The 24,213-nt window shown below is 43.0% G+C and overlaps 1 protein-coding gene across 1 annotated transcript in view; it reads left to right on the top strand.

Annotated features, from left to right (window-relative positions):
- The window catches only part of UTP14A (UTP14A small subunit processome component), a 684,761-nt gene that overhangs the window by 12,448 nt on the left and 648,100 nt on the right, over nucleotides 1-24,213 (top strand). The window contains exon 2 of the mRNA XM_069612971.1: nucleotides 23,892-23,973. Coding sequence (XP_069469072.1) covers nucleotides 23,892-23,973 — 82 coding nt within the window. The remainder of the gene's footprint in view (nucleotides 1-23,891; nucleotides 23,974-24,213) is intronic.

Raw genomic sequence — 24,213 nt, 5'->3', positions numbered from 1 at the left:
CTTGCTGCGACTTTCCAAGGCTGCAGAAGCCCAATACCCGGGGTAGCTCGACCACCTGTGAGTGATTTGTCTTCCGAAGTCTAAACCCGACCAGATCTTCGTAGGCATCCAGAGGACCCCACAGAAGCAAGACATCTCTGTCTAGAGTCCCCTCACCAGAGTCCAGGACCGAGGGATCAATGAAATTCTAGCTAGAGCTTTTTGTTCTTCTTTGGCGCTGAGAAAAAGGCGCCGAAACCACAGGGACACTGAATTAATTGAAATCCATTGTTGCTGAGTCCCTCTCTCGAGTTCTGCTACAGGAGCCCGACAGACATCTTCCCTTTCGTCACCACGACTAAGTACCAGGAAAAGGGTCTACTGCATTGTATCCTGAAGGCATCCAGCTGGAACAACCTCTCCATTTCAAAAGTACTTTTGGCGCTTGGGGTACATTATCCTTTTGCCATTTGGGGTGCTTCCTATCTTTGGGAGTGCAATGTAACCCTACACTAAGTTGACCTCAACTTACTGGCACTGGCCTTACAGCTTGTGCTTTCTAAGGTGACTCCTCTTGAGTTGCTGTGATTTCTCTTTTGAACACTGACTATTTAAGAACACATTTCTAAGAAGAAGAGCATCAGAACATTGACTTTGCCCATTTGACTTTGGCTGTCCTGGCTCCCTAAAGGCCTCCTTCTCAACCTATTTGCTTTGGTAGTGCTTGTTCCCTTACAGGTTTTAAATGTTGAACACCTTAATGCTGGGATAATAGACTGCCTGCATCCCTTTGGGAGAATTTAACAGTTCTTATAACTAATCAGTCTGTTATGATCTAACCCTAAACATTTCTTTCCTTAAATAACTCAATATTGCAATGGTGTTATATATTCCGAACTTGAGATTGATGTTACAGCTAATTTTTCCTTTTTAAAGAATACTTTAAATATCTTTGTGTATAAATAATATATTATATAACTTTAAGTGTTTACTTGGCTACCTGTATTTACTGATTTCATTATACAGCTCACATTACCCCTCTTAAAATAAGCCTGGATGAACAGTCACACTACCAACTTGTGAAGTACAGGCATATATTAAAAGGTGGGTTACCTAATACCAAGAGATAAGTCTTGTGTAGTCCCACACCAGTTGGACTGCACTAATTCTTACCTAACAGACTGTACTCTGACTTTTAGCATGGCTGTTATTAGTGCAACCCAAAACAATACAAGAAGGCATTGTTGGATTGTCCCTATGATCTGTTAAAGAAATTTTAAAAAAAGTACTATTTATTTATTAGTATCACAGTGAGTAAATCAAAATCCTATTCCTTTGATGATAAAAAAAGTAGTTCATAAAAATGGCACTTAAAGCAAACATGCATTGAAAACATGCACTAGGAAAGATTACACTTGGAAACTATACTCTGTGATGTTATGTGTTAATTACACAGACAAAAATGCATAGGCTGGTTGATAATGGTGTAGACTTTTTGAATAAAAGAAAATGAGAATAGGATGTACATTGAGTATAAAGCAATAAAAGTGGCCTAGCAGAGAAAGGTGATGCTACAAAAAACAATAGTAAAAGTTGAATAACCGTTACTTGGAAGAACAGATGAGCTGACTCGGCAAGCAAGTTAAAAAGTGGAGAGCTGGCGATATCCGTTGTTGATCTCACAGATGTTTTCTTGTTAACCCCCACAGTATTTATAAGGGATTACAGAAGTGGGTGTGTATGTGAATGTCTGACGTGTTTATTCACACCCACCAGGCCTCCACAACAATGTTTGACCTCCTCAATCCCACCAGTGCAGCCCCATTGCGAGCGCGCGCACACACAGGTGCATACTGTCGGTGATTGCAGAGGGGGATGGATGAGGCAGGCGCAATAGGCCTGGAACACAGTTAAAGGACACAGACATATGTTGATTTCAGGGACCGGGTCTTCTAAGGGGAGTCTGGAGACACCAAGTGTGGGTGGGCCATGTGGATAAGGGTCCCCAATGCGAAAGAACCCTTTGTGGTGCTCATGGTGCTCGCACCTTGGATGTTCCCATCCTCCCAGCCCCCTTGCGAGCGCACGGCCACAGGTGCAAACAGCTGTTAATGGCATATGGGAGATGGATGTAGATGAGGGGAGCGCGATAGGCCAGTAAACCTATTAAAACAGACTCCTCTTTTACGATACTCTTAGATGTTTCGACGTGTTGTGGACTTACAAAAAATGTCTAACAACTGTTCAGATTCATTTTTGATTTTTTTTATTTTGTTTGGTAAAGTGGATGCAATGACACGCCAAGTTATACTTCTGTGGTTGAGGTACTGTCTGTATAAATCCATGGTATTGTCAGTGGTCACTGGGGAATTCATCACAAATGGCTCGAACCACACATGCAGGTATTACTTGTTGAACACGAAATCCCAGTCTACCATGAATCCACCATGTAAAGGCAGGATATGTCACAAGTCTGTACCACCTGTGTAACAGCAGATACAGAAATTGTTTACTTGAATGAGCCCAATAATGGCTTTTTTTTTTTTGCTGTACCTTTTAAAATCTAAGGCATTGTGATCCTTTAAAAATTACCTTTTCGTTCAAAGTACCGACAGTACTTGTGATTTCAGGTAGGGATCAGTTAGAAATGTGAATGCACATTCCAGCAAAAACAGTTTGGGAGATACTTTCAAGTGAAAGAAACGTAATTGTTTGGACGATAAATCTAAAGATGAACACTTTGGTTTCAGATTAGAATGAGTAATTTATTCAATTAACAGAAAGATTATTTCGCTAGTGATCCATCGAAGTTATATTGATGTAGGCAAACAACTTATTATTTTAGCCGTATCGTTCCTCAAACACACATCATATATAGAGTGAACTTACTCGTTATTTGGATTACGAGGGCAAGCTAAGTTTGTGCATAAGGACCATCATCATTCGCAACACAGATCTTGTAAGGCAGGTTGCCCTGAAGTCCTGCAGCTTGGTAACGCACATCAGTGGTGTTTCTTCTTCGGCAATGTAGGCCAAGCAGCCCAAGTTTTCTCTGCAACAGCAGTTCTCGACCAGAGTAGATATAAGCTTACAAGGATGGCAGGTAGACCAGGTGGAAACGTGTTCCATGCAACTGGGTTCAGGCTCCGGTGATTGATCCTCATGACTTTCATCTGATTCCACATTGTCTCTGCTTTTTTCTCTTTCAAGGATTTCCTCTTTTGAATATTCGGGCTTGTACAGCTAGGGCTGAATTTTTGCCATAGTTACTGAATAGTGAAGAAGCACAGAATCAACAGTGAGGTAAATCTAAAATGTTTTTGTTTGTATACAGTAAAGAAAGAGGTTTCCCAGAGGTTTCCCATTACAGTGAATGTTAAAAAAAGACCAGCCATGTTACAAAAACACATTGTGAAAAGACAAGATTATTAGGCCTAAACTTTAAAAGTTTGCAAGGACACATGTTTAAATATGGTTTGGTAAAGACATTTGTCCATAACATAAGAAATGAAAAGCGACTTCTAAGTTAATTCATTTTAGGGAGTATAAGTACCGGTTCTCGGTGTGTCATTCTTGGCAGATAGCTGAAGAAAGCAGTAACATGTCAGGGAAGCTCGAAATGAAATACACTGACACAAAGGAAAAAGAAAATGCAACTTTGTGTGATCAGAAAGGGTTTGTTTACACTTGCCGAGTAATGGGGCGTCTTGGCATTTCCATGAAGACACGTCAATAGATTGTGCACAGAGGACGTTGACATGAGACGTGTATTGGTGTTTTGAAATTGGGCGTGAGCATCTAGAGATGTTGGGGGCGGGTGATCTGAATTGGTGCCGCAAGGGCACTTGAACCTAGGGCGATGGATCAACGGATATGATTAGCACAAGATGGAGGTACCCGACCTGTTTTCGCAAAGTGTTAAAGTGGGAAAAACTTGGGAAGTTGCATTGGAATTGTTTTTAAGAACGATCAATGTATGATCTAAAATACATGCCTGATTGATTGGGCCAATAACCTTTCTGACCGAACAACCCCTTTAAGCAGAAGTTTTACTTTTGTCTTCAACTTTGCTCATCCTTTCCTGGAGAAGGGCTATGCCGGAATCCCATTGGTGGTGTTGTTTTCTTTGTGGAACTTGGAAAAGGGGAATCCTTTCATCAAACGAAGAAGAACTGTTAACAGTGGATTTTTATTTGTGTGAACTTTTTTGGAACTTCAAGACTTTTCTTTTCTTTGGAAGAATTGACTTTGGACATTCCTGGGGGAGCAAGATCTGCCCATGACAAGTAGAAGTCATCCAAGACACTGGTTATTTGGTAACCTTTCATTTGTTGTTTTCATGTTTATTTACATGTGTGAGGGTTAGTATTGTGAATGCTAGGAGGTTTCCCCTTAGATCCTAGACCAGGTAGTAAATCCCCTGGTAGAGTGTGTGTGTGTGTGTGTGTGTGTGTATATATATATATATATATATATATATATATATATATATATATTTAATTCAACATACCAAGCACAATAGAAAACGGTGTACGATTGTCTTACCCAATTTTATTGACATTGGCAAATACCTAGATGAAACCACATGATTTAATATCAGTGATTCAATATCAGCAATCTCAGGCTTTCTGTCCATCCCTTACCCACTTGGGACATTTGGTGTGATTAAACAAACATGTTTCAAACCGCTACACTGTCTATGAAAATGCTGTGTCTCTTTTAAATGCACTGAATTGTGTTGCTATGTATGTTCCAACATGGCTGCATTTTTGCCTACTACTTGTTACCTTATCTTAGTGCAAAACATTGAAAAAGGACTCATATACTTGTCTATATAATACCATAGTCCTCTCTCTATGTCACTTACCTGACGAAGCCCGAGTAGGGTGAAACGCGTCGTTCCTTCTTGCACCTAGGACCGTTGCTGCCTCCTTTGTCCATGTATCTTAAACAATAAAGGACACTTTGACTGCACGGAATACAAATCTGCGTGTGGATTTATTGAAGACATTCAGCCTTTCACTTCGATCACAGCCGGAGTGCCGATGTAATCCGGATTGGTTCCCAGTCCTTTTTTTCTACATATATATATATATATTCAAAGAACTTTGTTGAAGGGACGTTATGGGTAAATTGCACTACTACAAATGTCATTTCAGTGAATTGCATAGGTTTTAGCTGGATACCCTTACTTTTTGAAGATGTACTGTACAACATACTGAGCCTGTGGGCACCATGTTAATGCGCAGAGCTGTCTCGGAGTATGCGTCTGGTCGTGGACATCGGGTGGCATCCAACCTGCTCAGAAAGGCAGGGGCTCTTACATAGTGGTACCATTTAGCAAACACAAGGAACATATGCAAGCAGCAGCATGTACATGAATTGCAAGGTAAAATAGAGTCGATCTGCAAACTGTGTAGTTATGAAGCAAACAGCATAAAGGCATAGGGAGTACACCATAACGGCATGCACCAACAACAGAAGTGACCTTTCCCTTCAACAATCTTACCTCACTGCTACTGTGCATGGTAACAATGAACGAACGTCCAGAGTAAGGACGGGAAAGTACTAAGACCAGAACATCACTGCAACGTAGCAAGCACACTACGTTTTGTCTGATAATTGCACAGGTGGTGCAGTATATAATAGTACAGAAACAAAGCGTATTTTCTTTGTATGTAGCAATGGCAGGCACCTTACAGTGGCTGGAAGAAAAGTTCCCTCATGACTCAATGACGTACGAAACTATCCCCATTGGTACTCACAGTAGTGTGAAACGTAAAATATGTAATAGATATTGCTTCATTTACACCTAACACATTTTCTTTTCTGTAAGAGAAGATATTGGAAAGGAAAGCAAGGCAGCACACGCGGTACCCCTTCCACAACAACATACTGGCATAGGAAAGGAAAGAAACTCTGTAAATAGCAAAATGGACAGCCTGGCAGCCAAAATGGAAAAATTGGTGGACAATTGTGCCGCCTTTAAAAGATTGCGTACAAGGGTATATTAAGGACAAAATAAAACGGCACTGCCAGACCTGCATGTGTACCCCTTCCCCATGTCACAGCCCACCATCCCCTCAAAGTCTGTGTGATGGGACACGTTACATTGATGCAGTTTATGCATACAAACAGGATGCCTGCCCCTTACCTTGCACGCTTCCACCATAGCCTTCTGCACTTCTATGTACAACGGGACCTTCTACCACAGTTTTTGCGTACACACCACAACCTCAAACCTTATGGCGCAATGCCTTAGCCTCCACAATCCCATTTCCATGGCTCCCATCCTGAAAATGGCCGGATGTGCCACGTGTAATCCCGAAACTACTTGGGAATCTGCTGAGATTTCATGCTAGGAAGGGGGTTAGGAGTGTGGAGGGAGGGGGGAGAGTGTGAAACAGGGTACAGGAATTGGGTGTTAAGTGGTCCCTCTGAAAAGGTTTTTCTTCTCTTTTATTATTTTTTACGTGCTTGCAAACTTTTTCTTTTTTCTTTTTTCCTCTTTTATAAGATTTTCTGTGTGCTTCTCCTTCATTTTTTACCGAATTATGGTCAGCGCTCCTTGCACAGTGTAAAAGAAAATGGTATTGGCAATGGCGTTCAAAAAATGCCATTTGCATGAAGCAGTGTATATTTTGCAACTTCATGCTCTCATAGTGAGTGGAGAACATCCCATCAGCGCACATAAATGTAGACATGTTTCTGTTTAAAAGATATCTTTTGAGCTCTGACTGGGGACAAATTACACCGGCATGGTCCCATACTCCTCATGGTGGAATGGTTGAGAAAAAGAACTTGGCAGTGGGATAAATCTGCATCACTGCATTCATCAACTTCTTCAAGTGACAGTGCAAACGTCCACACGACGTGTAACCCAAATGTAGACCTCCATAATGCACGACGACAACTTGAACAGTAACCATAGAAGCCACATATCTGCAAAGGCGAACCATGCAGCCGAAACTGCACGCATAGAGACTGGCCCACAAAGTGTCTACTCCTTCCAACCAAAAATTAGCAGCAACGCCTCTTTCCACGGCATACCTGTGCAGATCCTGTACAAATGTATCACCCACGATCAGCACTGCGCATCTCTCCATCTCTACCGACCTTACACAGAGAGCATTGGGAAAAAGTAGTACCGCCCCTTGCTATGAACCACATCCTTGACATCTGATTCCATATTCCCCACAGTTTCATTCGCATTCCCAACATGCTGAGAATGGCAGGATGTGGCATGTGCGCTTTCCCAGCTACAGCGAGGGCTACACCCCAGGGAAGCAGGGACAGTCCTTCTCCCCTCGCCTTTGTTCTTCTTCCAGCACTCCCTCATTGAGTACTGTGAAGTATTGATGCATGCATGCAGCAATCATAGCCAAGAACTCTACATCCAACACTATAATTTTTGTACAGCACTCCATATTTACTGTTGAATTCTCCGAGTACACGTCTCGTGTGCTTCCAAAGGATCTTCAGTACAAAGGTCTGGAAAAAAATCCACAATTTCAGCATCCAAAATCATCCATCATACCTTTGACCATGCACACAAGAGTCTACTGCTTGCCCACACCCAGCACAACATAATGGAGCCATGCATGCAAACATGTGGCCAGAAACCACAATCCACAAACATAACATAGCCAGCAGCACTTCTACCCAACCCCAACACCATAACACAGCGATGCATGGAAACATGTAACAGCACATTCCACAAGCATACCACTGCCTCCGCCACCCCTACCCACTTCCATTCACAAAGCTTTGTGTCACTGCCAACCAAAAGTCCACTGGGTACTCGGCTCCTCCATGATCAGTCCCTCCTGCACTGCCTACGAACCTACCATGCACTTGGGGCTGTTACTGTTACCCACAGTCCCCTTCCTCCTTTCACTTACCCAGAGCCGCACTGCCCTGGCTGCACTTACTCAGAGCAATGCTGCCCTGATTGCACTCTTCCCCCAGGACCCCCTTCCCTCTCCCTGGCACTTGCCCCTGCACTATACACCGTCACGCTTACATGATCTAAATTACCTAAGGCCTAGTAAGATCGTTTGTCTTGTCTTCTCTCCCAGGTCTTGTCGCGCGTACAAACACTTGTGTAAAGGCGCATTATAAATGACATATAACTAAGGGAGGATGTAGGTTAGTAATAAAGTACAGTTGTTCCCAATAGTTAATCCTTGAGAATACACCACACTGGTATACTGTACAATATACACTTTATTATAGAATCACAGATGCACTATAAGGGTTAAAATAACATAGTAAGACACTTTGCATGTATAAAAACAGTAAAAGGCCATAGACAGACGCTTCCCACTCCTTAAATAAATGTATGCCAACTACCTGGTGATAGGCACAATACATGCAAGGCTGAGAGGTGTGTGGGGTGCGGGTGGCTAGACAAGAATAAAACACATTGGCATGGTCATGTTCAGGACACAAATTGCACACATGGATGGTCACAATAATTCCCAGAATCTCTGAAACAAAAGATCGTTAATACAAATATACACCATATCTTACATATAGCACCAAGAGGGAAGAAAAAAAGTTCACCCTTCGCCAACAATGGCCAAAGCGCCACCAAAAGTTAGGATAAGGTTAATCTTACAACACCAGACCCATAATGGCAATACACAAGAATGTAATGCAGTAGTTTAAAAATGTGTAATAAAGGCCTACAAAATCGTACATACGTTTATAACCCCAAATGTACATTATAAGAATATTGGCAGTCATCTAGGAGTTCTAATACTAGAAAGCGATACAAGGCCACATGCTGAGTGCCTTTATAACGTTGTAGAACGCTGAGGTGACTTGCATTATCATATTTTATTATCAGTGTTTGATTCATTAGAATACATGAAAGTGGCATCACTCCTTTTATTACATGACCTCTTGCTTCCTCCGATGCACAACACCTTTCAGTTGTGTACATGTAGAATCTGTACTGTATGAGCAAACGCACCAGTCAGACCCTCCAGAAAATTGCGGCATGAAATGGAAAATTTTGCGGCACGAAATGGAAAATTTTGCGGCACAAAAAAGAAAAAAAGTGCAGCACACAACTGCGTTTTTTGCGGCATTTTCTAATGTTGAAAAATATATCATTTAACATCTTTTTTAGCCTAAAACCAAGTAATTGCAAGGCTTTTGTTAGTGAGGAACAAAATGTTGTGTTCTGTCTGGCCACGCTCTGTAGGACAGCCAGGTCGAGTCACCACAGCCTAACATTTTGGATTGTGGTGGGGGAGGGGGGATATTGCCTGATCAGCTCCATGGAAATGGTGCTGCGCCACTACTTCCAGCAGACAAGTGGAAAGCAAATAAACAGATAGGCTTGAATTAAAAAGTGTAACCCTGGTTGAAGCCCATAGGTTTGCTTTTCGCTTGTCCTATGACCCCAGGAGAGAGGGGGAACAACTCTACACTTCTCCATGGAAGGAATCCGTGAGGCCCAAGACACAGGGGCAATGCAGTGGCAGTAACTGCAAGCCCATAATACCTAGCCAAACAATGAACTCTCTTGGGTGGTCATCATTCCTTGGTTATGCCACCCACACATAGTGACTTAACACACCCACAAACAGAAATGACATCACAACACTACCAGGGGTCAAGTCCTACAAATTAAAGTGGGGGGACTCTTCAACAAATGCAATGGCATGTAATGTCATCAGAAACTAGCATATCAAGGTGAAATAAGCATATATCATTAAATTGGCTTTGCATAACCACCAAAATTGTACAGGACGAATGGCATTTGCCTTTCATAAATTTAAACACCCAATTTTGTGCGTAATTGGTGTCGTACAGCCCAGCCTTGATTGAAGGCTGGGCTGCATGATACAAACGCTCGTAGCTGTATTCGTTTCAAATTGCTTTACAATTATTGTAAAGCAATTTGAAATGGATACACATACGAGAGTCTTCAATTGGAATCATGCAGCCCAGCCTTGATTCAAGGCTGGGCTGCATGATACCAATTGTAGACGAGCGGCAGAAAGCATTAAGTTTATGCTTTCTTTTCCGGCACTCGACAGGAAAGTAATTTACTTTCCTGTCGAGCGCCAGTAATGAAAACAGTCCAGTGGCCTCTTTGGGTGCTCTGAGTTGGGGGCAGATGAGCGGACAGGCCAGTGCTTACCTGGCTACGCTTCGCCAACACTGTCAGCTCGGCAGGGCGGGCACTCAAAGAGCCTTGGAGGTGCCTGGGGTCACAGCCAAATGCTGTGCAGCTCCCAGGCCTGCGTGACCCTCCCCCAATCCTGGGCCTGCAACGCAGAGCCGGAGGTGTTAACCCTCAAGCTGCTGCAATCAGTCAGCTGTGTTCGCTCTAAATCATTAAATGAGTGCGAAAAAAGACACACTAAGCTTACGTGTCTTTTTCCTGCTCATTTAATGATTTATAGCGGCAATTGTGGGAAATGGCAAATTTTGCGATTTTTTTTTTTTTTTTTTTTTTTTTTTTTTTTTTTTTTTTTTTTTTTTTTTTTTTTTTTTGTTTTTTGCAAATCGCAAAATCGCCATAAAGTGGATGGTATGACCAGTGTGCAGTTTTGGAGAGGTAAAACAATTTTACCAGTTTTATTTACATTGTTGACTATTTGGTTTAAATAACAGGTAACATAAAGACAGATTCCTGCTCCCCAGTACCAAATGCCAACATTCTATTTATTAAACAGACACCTATTTGGTTTCATTATCAACTAATGCATTCCCAGAAAGTAATTTCAGAGTGAAAACTGAGTCTAGTCCTCTCTTAAATTAAATACTTAAATGGCAGGTAGTATTCGACTCCATTTCCTTTCACACAGTGGGCTGGCTGTATCAAAAGGACTTGTGATATCACAACTCAACTGGAATTAAGTGGTTGTACTGCGGCCGCAGGAGCTATGGGCCCTTAACATTTTGGGTGAAATGCAAAGATTGCTATGGAGAGCACCATAACCCCCAGTATGTTTGGTGCTTTCTCGTTTAACACTCATCTGCGGAGACCAGGAGACTAGGTTTGACCACCAAATTTACTTCTTTGTGCACAGAAAACAAATTATTAGGTGTGAGAAAAAACAATTGGGGTCAAAACCGAAAAACATTCCAAGATGACCACTGAGAAAATGCCCACTTGGTGGCAGTGGGTGAAAACACACTCCAATTTGTTTAATTGTGTCACAGATAACCTCAAGACCACACCAACTTATGTAACGTGTTGACGTTTTTATTTAAATACATGTTTCTACAAAGGTGCTCGCTTAAGGTTGTCACTAGAGATCGGTAACCCCTAGGGTAACCCTTAGTATCCAAAATCCGACTTGCTGGTTGTGATGACCTGAAGGCCAACACCTTCTCTATCCGATTCCCCTCCCTCTGGGAATTCCTAGGTGCATCCTATCCAGGGGTCCCACAAAAATCAGTTATCTGTAGTACTGGGTTAAATGCCTTTGAATTACACAGGCTGAACTTGCCTTTTCCTCTCGAACCCTTGTACTTCTCTAACCTTCTCACTGTCTCCTTTCCCTGCTTCCTACTTGCCTCCTTCTATTCCTCCCACCGTCCCTCCACTCTCTCCCTCACACATCCTCTTCTGTCCCTCTGATGTTCCTCCCTCTCTATGGTTCACCCGCTGTCATGAACAGATCCCTGGATAGGTATACCACCACCTGCACTTTCAAAGGGTACAAGTCGTAAGGTCAGACCTTAGTAAAGGATATGTGGTGAGAGTAATCTAACCTGCTTGAATTCTGTTATCCGACCGCTGATGGACTACCACGGAGAGATGAGGGTAAGATCAAAGTAAGACCTTCCAATTGATGAAACTCTCTCTCTGATAATATAATTACAGGCAGAGTGAGTAATCAACGAAAAGGGCAAGGAGCACGAAAAACCGCAAGCTGTAGAAAATAAAGGTGACTATAAGTATGCTTCCAAGATGTCTCAATCTTATAATACCCCCTCTAGGCCCACACTAACCTGTTGGCGTAGTCCACAATACTAAAGTATACACGTAGAACTCCAGATTAATCCAATTGGAAAACAATGACTAGGAAGGGGAAGGTTAGTTTGGAAGCTAATCCCGAACGGCACGAGGGAAGCGCTAGTGCTGGGTTGGTGCACCCCTGGATAGCATCCCAATAGTTATGTGCATTTTGGATATCCACAATAGTTAAGTATAATGAAGAAAACGGAACCCCAATCCACATCTGGATAATTGTTCCAACGTGGGTAGCAATAGGAACTTCCAATGCCCTTGGAAAAATAAACCCAAAACAAAACTGATTTGAACAAAACCCAGAATGCTGAGTCAAAAAACACTGGAAGCAGCTGCCAATCTAAATTGAAATGAACAGATGCGGTCGGCAGACAGCCCAGGTAACTGTTTGTAATAAGTAGCACTTAGAGATAAATCCCTCTGTGGAACAGACAACAAATGTAGCGACCAGGACATGACCAGGGAAAATGCTTACTTGGGGTTTCCCGCTCGGGAGGTTAGCGAGGAGCAAATGTTCAAGGGAAGAAGGATGCGATCAGGACATCGCCAGATGAATGCTTACTAGGAGTACCCCGCTCGGGTGGGATAGCGGGAGACAGAAGCCAGCAAATTCCATTCTGAATACTGCACGGAATAGAAGTCCGGAAAAGCTGGTAAAGGTTGGCAGGAAAAGACTCAAACGAACTGGGCTTCAGACTAAGCCACAACAATCGATCAGAAGCAGTGACTAAACGCTGACGTACAGCTAAGTACGTGCGATAGAAACACGTGACAAGAAGGAAGAACACGTGGTCTCCAACGGTGAATCAACTGCCGACGCCGCCTACCAGGAAGTGTATGGAACAATCTCCACTGTATAGAACGGTCTAGCCGTTCTCTGTGCAATACGTACTCTTTGCGGAATGATAGGCACAGGGGTAGCACAAACACCACGAAGAAGGGGCACAATAGGTGTGACGGTGCCATTCCCCCAAAGGGATCGCCACACCCCTCCTAGCATGGAAGCGGCGTAACAAAACCGGAGCGTGTATATTAGACAGAGGCTCCCAGGACCTATCCTCTGGACCGTATCACTTCCAATCAACCAGGTAATAGGGTTTCCCGGATCGCAAATGCAGATCTAATATGGCCTTGACCTCATACTCGTCAGAGCCCCTCACCGAAACGGACAAAGGTTTGACAGGGAGATGTGTGGAAGACAGACAAGTTTTAATGAGGGAAACATGGAAAACCGGATGCACCCGCCAATGGTTTGGTAGATCCAGACGAACAGCAGCTGGATTAATCACATCAGTGATGTCATATGGACGGATGAATCTGGGCAACCGTTTCCGTTTTCCGGGTATCCTCAAATGTCTGGTAACAACGAGACCTTCATACCAGCCCAGTAGATCGGGGCCGGTTTCCTATGCGCATCAGCATAGGACCTCACCCGTTCCTGGGCTCTTAACAAATGCTTTGTGATTCTGGAATGGAGCATCGTGATGTCCCTTATGTTTTGACCTGCAGCAGGTATGTCTTGGTACAGAACCGGATCCATCGGAATGGATCTGGGATGCTGACCATATGAAGCAAGAAACGGGGAAGTATGTGTTGAGGAATGTGAGGAATTGTAGGCAAATTTGGCCGAGGGTAAAACTGATAACCAGGTAGATTGAAATTGCAAACACAGACACTGTATATATTGTTCCAGAGTACTGTTTGTTCTCTCTGTTTGTCCGTCTGTATGTGGATGGTAAGAGCTAGATCTTGTATCATCAATGAGAAAAGCGGAGCTTCACGCCTTCCAAAATCGGGAAGCAAACTGGGACCCCCTGTCGGTGTTAATGGACGGCAGGCCAAAAAAGTGGAAAACATGCCGCATAAACAATTCTGATAGAACAGGGGCTGTAGGTAGACCCTTACAGGGAACAAACATTGCCAGCTTAGAGAAGTAATCCACCACCACCCATATGGTAGTAAAACCCTGAATCTGAGGCAGCTCTGATGAATCATGTGCCAGGGCTTGTCAGGTACTGGTAGTGGACGTAACAATCCCATCGGCTTGCCACAGCCTCCTTGCATTGTGTACAAATGGAGCAGGATGAAACATAATCTGTCACGTCTCGTGACATGGAAGGCCACCAACACTACCGGCTAAGTAATTCCAGGGTTATCTTTTGGCCCGGATGCGCAGCAACCACGGAATTGTGGCTCCATCAAAGTGCCTTGTCTCGAGTGCTTTCAGTAGGTAGAAACAGAATGCCTTGTATGAAAGGCAAACTGTTCTGTATATCAAGATTGAGGTCTTGTATCTCGCAGGGCTTTTTAGGCACCCAATGCTGAATCTCTTGTCTCAGTGAAGGTTGCACTGAGTAGCTGCATATCACATGATCAGAGAGAACAGGACGTTGTTTTGGATGGGTCCCCTGAACGTCACTGTTGATACGAGACAATGCGTCAGCTTTTGTGTGGAACCGCGAAGGACGATGGGTAATGTGAAAATTAAACTGCAAAGAAAGCATACCATCGGGCCTGTCGAGCTGTAAGACACTTCCTGGTTTTAAATGTCTTTAGATTGCGATGATCTAAATATACCAACACTGGATGTTTAGCCCCCTAAAGATGATGGCGCCATTCTAGGAACGCACCCTTAACAGCCAGCAACTCCCTCTCGGTAACAGTGTAATTTTGTTTGTAAGGAGTTAGTCTGCGAGAAAAGAAATCAATAGGATGTTCTTCCTTGGTATCAATGCATTCCTGGGAAAGGATGGCACCAATCGCAATGCTGGAGGCATTGGCTTCCACAATGAACTGTAGTTCAATATCAGGGTGTTGCAAAACAGGAGCAGTGGTAAATGCCTCTTTCAACGCAAGGAAGGACCTATGTGCGTCTTCATTCCAGAAAAACGCTACTTTGGAGCTGGTCAGTGCTGTAAGAGGAGCAACTTTCCTGGAAAAAGGCTGTATAAAACGAGGGTAGAAATAAGCAAATCCTAAAAAAGGTTTGTAGCGTTTTGATGTTACTGGGTACAGGCCAGTCTAGTATGGCTTTGCCTTTGGACTGACCCATGCGCACCCTGTGATTGGTTGTATCATAACCTAGGAACTCCACTTCTTGTGAGTGATAAACACATTTCTCTGCCTTCACGAACAAGAGCAAATGTTCAAGGGAAGAAGGATGCGATCAGGACATCGCCAGATGAACGCTTACTAGGAGTACCCCGCTGGGGTAGGATAGCTGGAGACAGTAGCCAGCAAATTCCGTTCCGAATTCTGCACGGAATAGAAGAAGTCTGGAAAAGCTGGTAAAGGTTAGCAGGAAAAGACTCGAACGAGCCGGGGCTTCAGACTAAACCACAACGATCAATCAGAAGCAGTGACTAACCGACGACGTACAGCTAAGTACGTGCGATAGAGACACGTGACAAGAAGGAAGAACATGTGGTCTCTAACAGCAAATCAACTGCCGCCGCCACAGTTCTATATACAGTGGACAATCTCCACTGTGTATAGAACGGTCTAGATGTTCTATGTGCAACACGTACTCTTTGTGGAATGGTAGGCACAGGGGTAGCACACAAACCACGATGAAGGGGCACAGTAGGTGTGACACCCGCAGATTGTATACTCTACTTCTCTCGTACATTCTCCTCCCACTACTCTCCACTCCTCTCACTCTACTATACCATTCTCCCACAACAACCTTCCTTTCACTCTCAGCCACCCTTTTTAATCTCTCAGAATCACACCTCCCACACTGTCCCTTTGTCTCACCTTGCACAAACTCAAACCCAAGTAGAAATTTCTTTCAGCAGCTAACACTTCACTTTGACAATTTTTCTCCACGCTCTTCTACACAGTCCTTCATCTGCCTTCCACTGGTCTCGTGATCCTCCTCCCTTGACCTCACCCGAACAAACCACACTGCCTCCTTCAGGCCCCTTTGTTGGCACCCTCAAGCCAACTGGTGTCTTCCTTTTCTCCAGTGGTTCAGTTACAATCACCAACGCACATTTCATGAGCCATAAGCCCCTACCCCCTTCTCGTACGCGGGTCCACCAGCTTTTGGAAATGTGGCCTTCTGAAAACAGTCATTTTTCGAGTTTGTGTCTGTTGAATTGTCTGTATTGCCAGTATAATGTGCAGTGTTCCCTAGCCACCCCTCTTGCAGCTTCCTCTCTCCAGTGAGCTACTGACTCGTATCTCTGCCTTGAAGAATCCTGATAGTGTGGTCCTGTAAGAGAAGAGAGGGAGCAATGGCAAGCCTTGTATGGAGCAAGATGAAGGGGTACTTGACAAATTCAGTCAGGCACATGTAGAACAGACAGAGACTGGGCCCCTCTTGACTTCCCCCTACCAACCTCTGGTGCAGAACAGGCTTCAGGAAAATCCATGGTAGGCTTCCTGCAACCGGATGAGAGGGGTCCCAATCCCCTCATGACTGGGTCAGATCTTTGACCCTGTCACAGTTGATCCCAGGTCTGAACTGAGGATTTGGTGCAGACCGCTCCTGGTCAGGCGAGAACATAGGCACCATTCCTGGGAGAACACAAACCACCGCGGACACTCTAGGGCCATGACAACACTCAACTGTAGTTACAAAATGACTCTGATGGCTTGGCCCATACTTAAAATCACTAATTCAATCATTACATCTATTGGTCCCCCCAAACGTTGGTGTCCTGTAGGTTGAGTCTAGATGAGTTATGTTGGAATTGTAAAAGGTTTGCGGGTACCACTTTGCATATGTACTGGTATTGTGAGAAGATCCAGTCGTGCTGGAGGAAGACCTCCAGCATATGGACCTTGTGCTGGGCCTTTCTCTTCCTCGCATGACTACGTTGTGTATTTTGGGCCCATTTTCAGCTGACATTGGCTTGCCTGTTGGTAATCTCTCTTAGGTTTATAGAGGTAGTGTGGTGGCTAATTTGTTGTATTGGAAGAGTGATGCCAGACGTATAGTTTTTTAAAAAAAATAATTTAAACACTTTTTTTTATTGATTTATTCAAACAAATAACAATACAAACCAAACACACAGTGCATATTTCAACAGCTCAATTGTTCATTGCTTGATTGATGCCAGGCCTATAGTTGATGACCGGCTTCAGTTTATCGCTTCTTTTCAGCAGGGAGAATGTGTCCTTGAAGTATAAATAGCGACTAGAGAGGGATGCAGCCATTGGGATGATTTGTATGTTTAGCTCCCCCTACACCTCCCCCTTTTTTTACATTCCTTTTTCCCTCCTTCCAGTTTAGGATTTCTCCTGCTTTTATACCCTAGATGTGTTTTGAATTAATGGCCCGTTATGTATCGATTGTTGAGGTTGTTCTTTCTGAAAATTCAATAAGCAATAAAGAAAATTATTTAAAAAACACTACACTGACCATTGAGCCATGTGCACACTAACTAAACCCTTGCCAATATCAGAAGGGGACTAATAATGAGGCAACCTTTCAAACTAAACCTCACAGGAAGCAAAGCCAATCATTCAACCCAAAATGATCCGGAAAGACCAGTTGTGAGCCAACTTACAAAACAGCCACCAGCCCATGACTACAAAGGGGCTAGAAAAAAGCAGAAAAGAAGAAGCAGACATGCTAATCTCCGCTTATTGGATACATGCGGAGATTGCTACCTGGGAAGGGGTAGTTCTTCTGATGTCAGTGGTGCAGCAGATTTATGCCAGAGATCTCACTATAGGGATTATTAGTGCATGAAAAAGAGGGCACAGAGCCAGGTTCTACTTGCAAAAACGGAGACCAAAGGAAGACCTGGGGACTAGGCACTTCCTCAAGAACCTTACCAAAAACAACCCTTAACACGAGGGACAGAATATTGTCTGTCTGAATGAGGTTGAAGAAATACCTATTACCACCAAGAGAATTGTGTTGAGAACCTGGGGTTTTGGAGAGACCTGCGAAGAGCCAGAGGTCAGGTAGAGAACCTGAGCTTGTGGAAACATGTTATAGACTGGTAGTGAGAATCCAGGGCTGTTGAAAGATTAAAAAGAAGTATGAACTGATAAGAGTATAGCAAGACCTGAAAGACTGACCTACACAGAAAAAAAAGACTAAGCGATCCAAGTCTCTCCTGTGTTGAAATGAAAAGTGGACATGGGGCAGTGGTGAGGCCTGAGAGAAGTGAATAGGACAAAGATGAAGAGCCTTGAAGAAATCGGAGCTGTACATGCTCTCTGAAGAATATCATCTAAGGGAGCACCTTGTGTTTGTTTATAGAATGGAGTTTAACATTTAAAGCAGGGGTAAATATTTCAGACATGAATAATTCCGAGCGTGCAGTGGGTTTTTGTGTTTGGGTGTAGGAGTGTCCCTTTCTGCTGAGCATGCTGACTAGGACCGGCGATAGGCTGGAGCGACACTCTTCACCCTCCAAGGAAATGGTAAGCTTCTAATTTGCACTTAACATCTCTGTTTTAATCTACAACATGAAATTAGCATGCCAGCGCAGATGCGTCTTGCGTAGTAAGGTGGCGAAGGCTGGTAAGCGTCTTCGCAGCCAAGTGAAAATCTAAGGGCCTCTAAAGATATTCCTCTTTCAAAAAAAGGCAAAAACAACGCTGCTGGTAATCCCGAGAACCCTGGTCGATCTAAGGATTTACAGCCTAAAATGACCTGCTTTTTATCAACAGCCGGCACTTTTCCATAGTCTGAGGAAACAGCACTGTCACATGAATTACTTATCGCACCAACTACCAATACAGAAAATTATTTCATTCACTGTCGATAATGACGGTTTGTTATTAAATCTTTGCCTCAACTTGAAGCATAATCTTTGGGGCCAGTCCCACCTAGCTATGACAACATCCTGGGCACACATTTGTCATCTAGCCCCAACCTTGAAGACTTAATCTCCAGCTCAGAACAGTTCTGTGATGAACGTTTTTCTGTGGGTGAGATTTCGTCTGTAACCAAGAATAACATGCCACAGGGTGAAGTAGCCCCTGTTTCTCCTATCAACGTCCATGCTTAGTTTGTTGGCAGAACAGCATGCACTAGGCAGCAAAAATGAACTTTTAACACAACTAAGGACAACTACATTAAGGTTTTTAGATCAATTGGATGTATCATATGTGGATAGGTTTCTAAACCCTAATAGGATAGCAATATTAAAAAGTAAAGTAAGATACAATGATATTTGTAATAGTATCAATTTCCACTCTTGAGTTGATTGAACATGACCCATTTTGGAGCACCTTGCATAGCGCAGAATCCATTTTAATAACTGCTGCCGCTTATCACATTTGGAGGGAAGCTCTGTGTTTGATATATCTGGATTATTTATTCTCTGGATATATGTGTTGTATTAATTAATTACTAATTTGGAGTTCTGTATTTTTAGCAGTTTTATGGAATTTTAGAATGTCCAATTTTACTTTTTAATTCTTTTCATCTTTTGTCTTTTATCTGTATTAAATGTGTGTCAAAGGATTAACCAATGAGCGCAATAAAACAAATAACAAAAAAAGTCAATCCATATAAGAAGGAAATTGACAAACAGAACTTGAGCAAACCTCCACATATGGATGTCAGTGTGGGGGAAGTTGGAAAAAGTTTTAACCGCAATCAAGGAAGTTCAGTAAAGAGGTACAACTGGGTTATACTTTAAAAGGGAAAGTTTCCAATGTTCACTTTCCTCTCCAGACAGACTTGATACATTCCATACAGACCTGATACAAAATGTACACCAGGTAGTGAACCTTTTTGGCAAGAGATACCTGGCAGGAGAGTATACCGGTGGATCTGCAAGGACCAAAAGGGAGATATTATTGGCAGGAGAGTTAACCAGGATATCTATTCAGTTGTGGAGTTCCTGATAGGGGAGTACATCGGAAAATCCAATCTTGTGTTAAAGGAGATACATTTTGAAATGGAACATTTGTTTTGCCATCCTGAAAATTGGGAAAGACTTGTTCTTGCTAAACTCCAACCAGTGCGTGGAAAGGATATTTGTTTGGTCATTCTGAAAATCATAAAATACTTTATTTTTGTATATGCAAACCTGTGTTGTAGAAAGGACATTTGCTTTGCCGTCTTGAGAAGAACATTCATTGTAAGAGACATTTTCATTACTGTTTATATAACTTTGATGAAACGGAACATTCTAAACACTTTTCTTGAAACAGCTGTAAGGAACTCATGGTGGCAACAGTAAAGAAAGACACACGCGATCACAGATCAAGGGTGTTTATTGAACTATAAATGTTGGGTGGAAAAACACCTAACCTAAATCTAAGATGGGAGCAAGCTTTGACCATCAAATGAAAAATTAAGGCAGTCCTAGTGGCATTGTCAAATAAAAGGCCTATACCAAAAAAAAAATATTCCCAAATCCTTATAACTAATTACAGAAAGAGTGTGGGATAGGGTTTCAATAAAGAAAGAAGTGTTCACAAATAATAAGTCGGGATGTGATTGAAGGGTCTCCCTTCCCCACGTTTTGAGCACGGGACAAGGTGGGTCTCCTGAGCACAGCACACGTTCGAGCTTCCCAGCACAGGCCGACAGTTCCGTATCGGGTTCTTCGATGGTTGTCTCCTTCAACAAAAGTCTCTTGATTTCGAGGGCACGATGTATTTGACAGACAGTTCTGTTTTACATGTACTTTCAGTGATGGCTTCACCCCTGGATCTCCCGCTTCTGGGCGTAGACCCCTTACGAATCGTATTCAACAAACAAATGCAAAGTTCCTTTTCAAATGGACCTTCAGGGTGTTGACTTTCCACCCCTGGATCTCCCTCCTTCAGGGTTCGGAACCCCTTTAGTACGTTAGCCTCTCTCCTCCGGGTTTACTATGGCTGTTTCTTGGTTCATGAATCTTAATGTCTTTTTAAACAGTTTTTCCCTTTTTGGGTGATGTTGGGTTCCCCTCTTCCGGGCTTAGCGCCCTTGTGAATGTTAGCCTCCCTCTGCTGGGTTCACTCTGGCTTGTATTTCATGATCATTCTTCTGTCTCTTGAGCACCATATCTTTCAACAATTCACTGTGAACCTCCCTTCGACTGGTTCACCTTTGTCAACACAACATGTTCCTTGAGACGTCCGGCTTCGCCCCTTTCCATCAGCATCCCTCTTTCGGGATTCACATTTGCCAAATCTTCTTGACACACTGTTCATGCGCTAATTTCATCAAGCGGGATTATCTCCCTTCGTTTCACGTTCATCTGTTGGTCAAAGACTTTCGACTGTACAGAGGATTTTACAAGACCCCCGCATGACCACTTTGACCCCTCTTCTGAGGGCCTTTCCCAAGCCCTTCTGGTTCTGGTAGTTTCACTGATTGGGTAATCGCCCAGAGTTTCTTGCGTGAACACCCACATGGTGTCAGACTCCTCTGTTACTGGTTTTGCCCTTTTATATCAATAGATCTTTAAGCCTTTCACAGTGTAATTAGCCTTTTGCTACTTTTTGTTCAACACAGTTCGGTTTCTTATTGGTTCTCTTCTCGACTCATCGGCTGTGATGAACCGCTTGGCTTTCTTCTCCTTCGCGTCAAGGTTGGTACCACAGAGACTCTGCGTCTCTCCCCGGCTTGGTTATCAGCGGATGAGGGTCTTGTGCACCGTAGACATCTGCTGCAACCCATGCTGGCTATTGTTTGCGGGCTTATAATTCCCTCTGTGGAGGATTCGCAGGACTTTGTCGGAAAGGGCTAGGTCACTTCTCTCCTTGTCACCCCCCCTGGTATGCGCCATCTTTCTTCTCTTGAACTGCCTTGCTGAGTTAGCTCTCACATTGTGCGGTCTGCCTTGCTCATCCTGTGCTTTTGTGTTTCACCTTTTATCCCTGTGGAGAAGTGAAAGGGCCGTCTGGTGTGTGTGATTCTAGTCTATAGCCTGACCTTGCCTGACCCTTGTGTTGGGACATGTCGGGTAAACGGCTCGGGTATCAGTCTTTTGTGCAAAATTGTTCGTGTTGGAGAAGGGGGGGGCGTGTTTTTAACATCTTACATGGTAAAATGGTGGGAAAAGGTGTTAAAAGAAGGGGGATACTGCATCTTACCCGTCTGTGTTCCCATCCACTCCCTGAGGACCCCCCATCCAGGTGATCTTCCCTCACTGGTCCACCCCCAGGAACTGGTTCCAATAGCGATGACTGTATCTTGGCAACCTGGATGACAGATCCCCGGGGTCTAGTTCGGGAAGCCTCTACAGGTTTCTCACACAGTTCAGGGGAAGGGAACAAACCCTGGACACATGACTTGTTTGTTTGAAATTATGTTTTTGCGTATTTTGTTGAATTGAAAACGAGAACATTTCCCTTGTATCTTTTGTTTCTGTATGTTAGTGTGAGGGTTGGATGTATTTTAGACACAAGGCCAATTTGCTTTAGTTTCATAGGCAGGGACATTCTCTTTCGGATAGGGAAAGATAGGCCCTTTTACAAACCCCTTTTCTTTTAATAAACATGGCTAGTGTGGAAAACATTATTGTGTCTGCCTCTCATTACTGACACCTCAAATAAGCCAGCAAGCTAAAGCACCTCTTACGAGTAGGTTTGGAGTTGTACATTGGCTGTCCTCCTTGACACTGTTTTTCAGATGTATTTTTTATTCTTTTTTGTTCCATTCCTTATCCCTATGTGGGTTTCTCCAAGCCCTACACTATGTCCTAAAGAGTTAATAGACTCAATAATAGAAATCTTCTCAGAGGACCTTATTTCATGGCATTGCCACATTAGTTAATTCATTTTCTTATTAGAGGTAGTGATTTCAAGAAACTTAATGAGAAAATGATATTTCATGTGTCCCACAGAAGAGATCAATTGAAATAAACTGCATATTACAGTGATTAAATTATAAGAATATTCTATCCCTTTTAACAATAAAATAGAACTCTTCCTTAATTCCCTACAGGATTGGGACATTGACAGTGAAGCAGCTCTCCAAACTCCAAATGAGACCAATCCTGTAGTTTCCACCTCATGGTCATCGAAAGGTTTTGGATTACAAAATCCTTTATATTGGCTAGGGTTTAAGAGGGCAAATTACATTCTTCATTCTCTGACCCCTGAATGAGTATAGCTCGTGGTGGACTGTACTGGGATGGCATTTATGAAAGTGTGCAGCCTCTTTGCTCAAGCTCAAGTGAAGTTAAACCTTGCTTTGAATATCAGATTCTGTATATCGGGCATTAGTGTCCCTGCTGGAGTCAGTATTTTTTTCAGTGTCCTCTAGAGCCAATGTAAAAACAAGAGTGCAACAATGCTAAATATCAGATGACTCTAGAGAAATGCAATTTTGATGCCCACACAATGTGCCACTGCTGTGTAGCGCTGAGGGTAGGACTTTGAAAGTCTGTCACCTGTTCAGCATCTTGTCTAGTTTTCAGAAGACAGATTTCCATTGACCATACACTTCCTGGATTTGCACCTGAGAACTGTAACAATGATTTTTCTCTTGCTCTTAACAAGGTTTGACACACCATATATGAAGTCGTAATGAAAATTGAATGAGCAGGCGATAAAAGCTCAGTATTTGGCATCCGCCTGTAAGGAGGAGCTGGTACATTGCATCTCATGTTGTGGTAAAATTAGCAGGATGCTAACTTAGCCTTTTTCTCTATTATATTTGACCCATTATGCCCTTATGAATTTCTAGAGTTGTCCTTTATGCACATTATACTCACAGCAGGTTGTTACATCAGTGTTTTTCTATGGCACCAGTTGGCACAGGAAGTCCTAAGTAGCTGTTGGTATCAACCTAACCAGTCTTGTCTAGGCTATACGTAGATGCTGAAGGGCCCAAATCTTCCAGTGCTTTTGACCTTGCCATGTTATTTTGCTGTATTGTTTTAGGACCTATATTTTTGTTTTTACACTTTTTCTATGAATGTAGATGGGTTCTGCTCTATAGTGGTTAGAGGGGTAGGAAAACATATTGTATTAAAGGTATTGTTCTTTTTTCAACTTTCAGGTCTATCCTGCCTTCAGCATTGGAGCATGGAGAAGAGGATTTATTTATCAAAGAATATGCCCTGAGTGCCAGTGATGATGAGGTAGGTGACTGGTATATCTACATGTGTGTTATATGTGCTTTCTTGTGAATCCTGCATTTCTGCTAAATGATGTTTCACATGGATATCACTTACTAAAGAATGTAAAGGATTGTAAACCTATACATACACAGGTGACACACTATGCTGTCCTTCAAACAACTCCAAAAACCTTTTACAATAGCCAACAAAAAAGAGAATTGGCTTATTCTACGGATTGTAACCCAAGCAGGAGGTTTCAAT

This window comes from Ambystoma mexicanum, chromosome 5p, assembly GCF_040938575.1.
Source record: "Ambystoma mexicanum isolate Mex_15411 chromosome 5p, UKY_AmexF1_1, whole genome shotgun sequence".
In the NCBI taxonomy this organism is placed as follows: Eukaryota; Metazoa; Chordata; class Amphibia; order Caudata; family Ambystomatidae; genus Ambystoma; species Ambystoma mexicanum.
The sequence above is the reverse complement of the archived record's forward strand: the minus strand, read 5'-3'. Positions and strand labels throughout refer to the sequence as shown.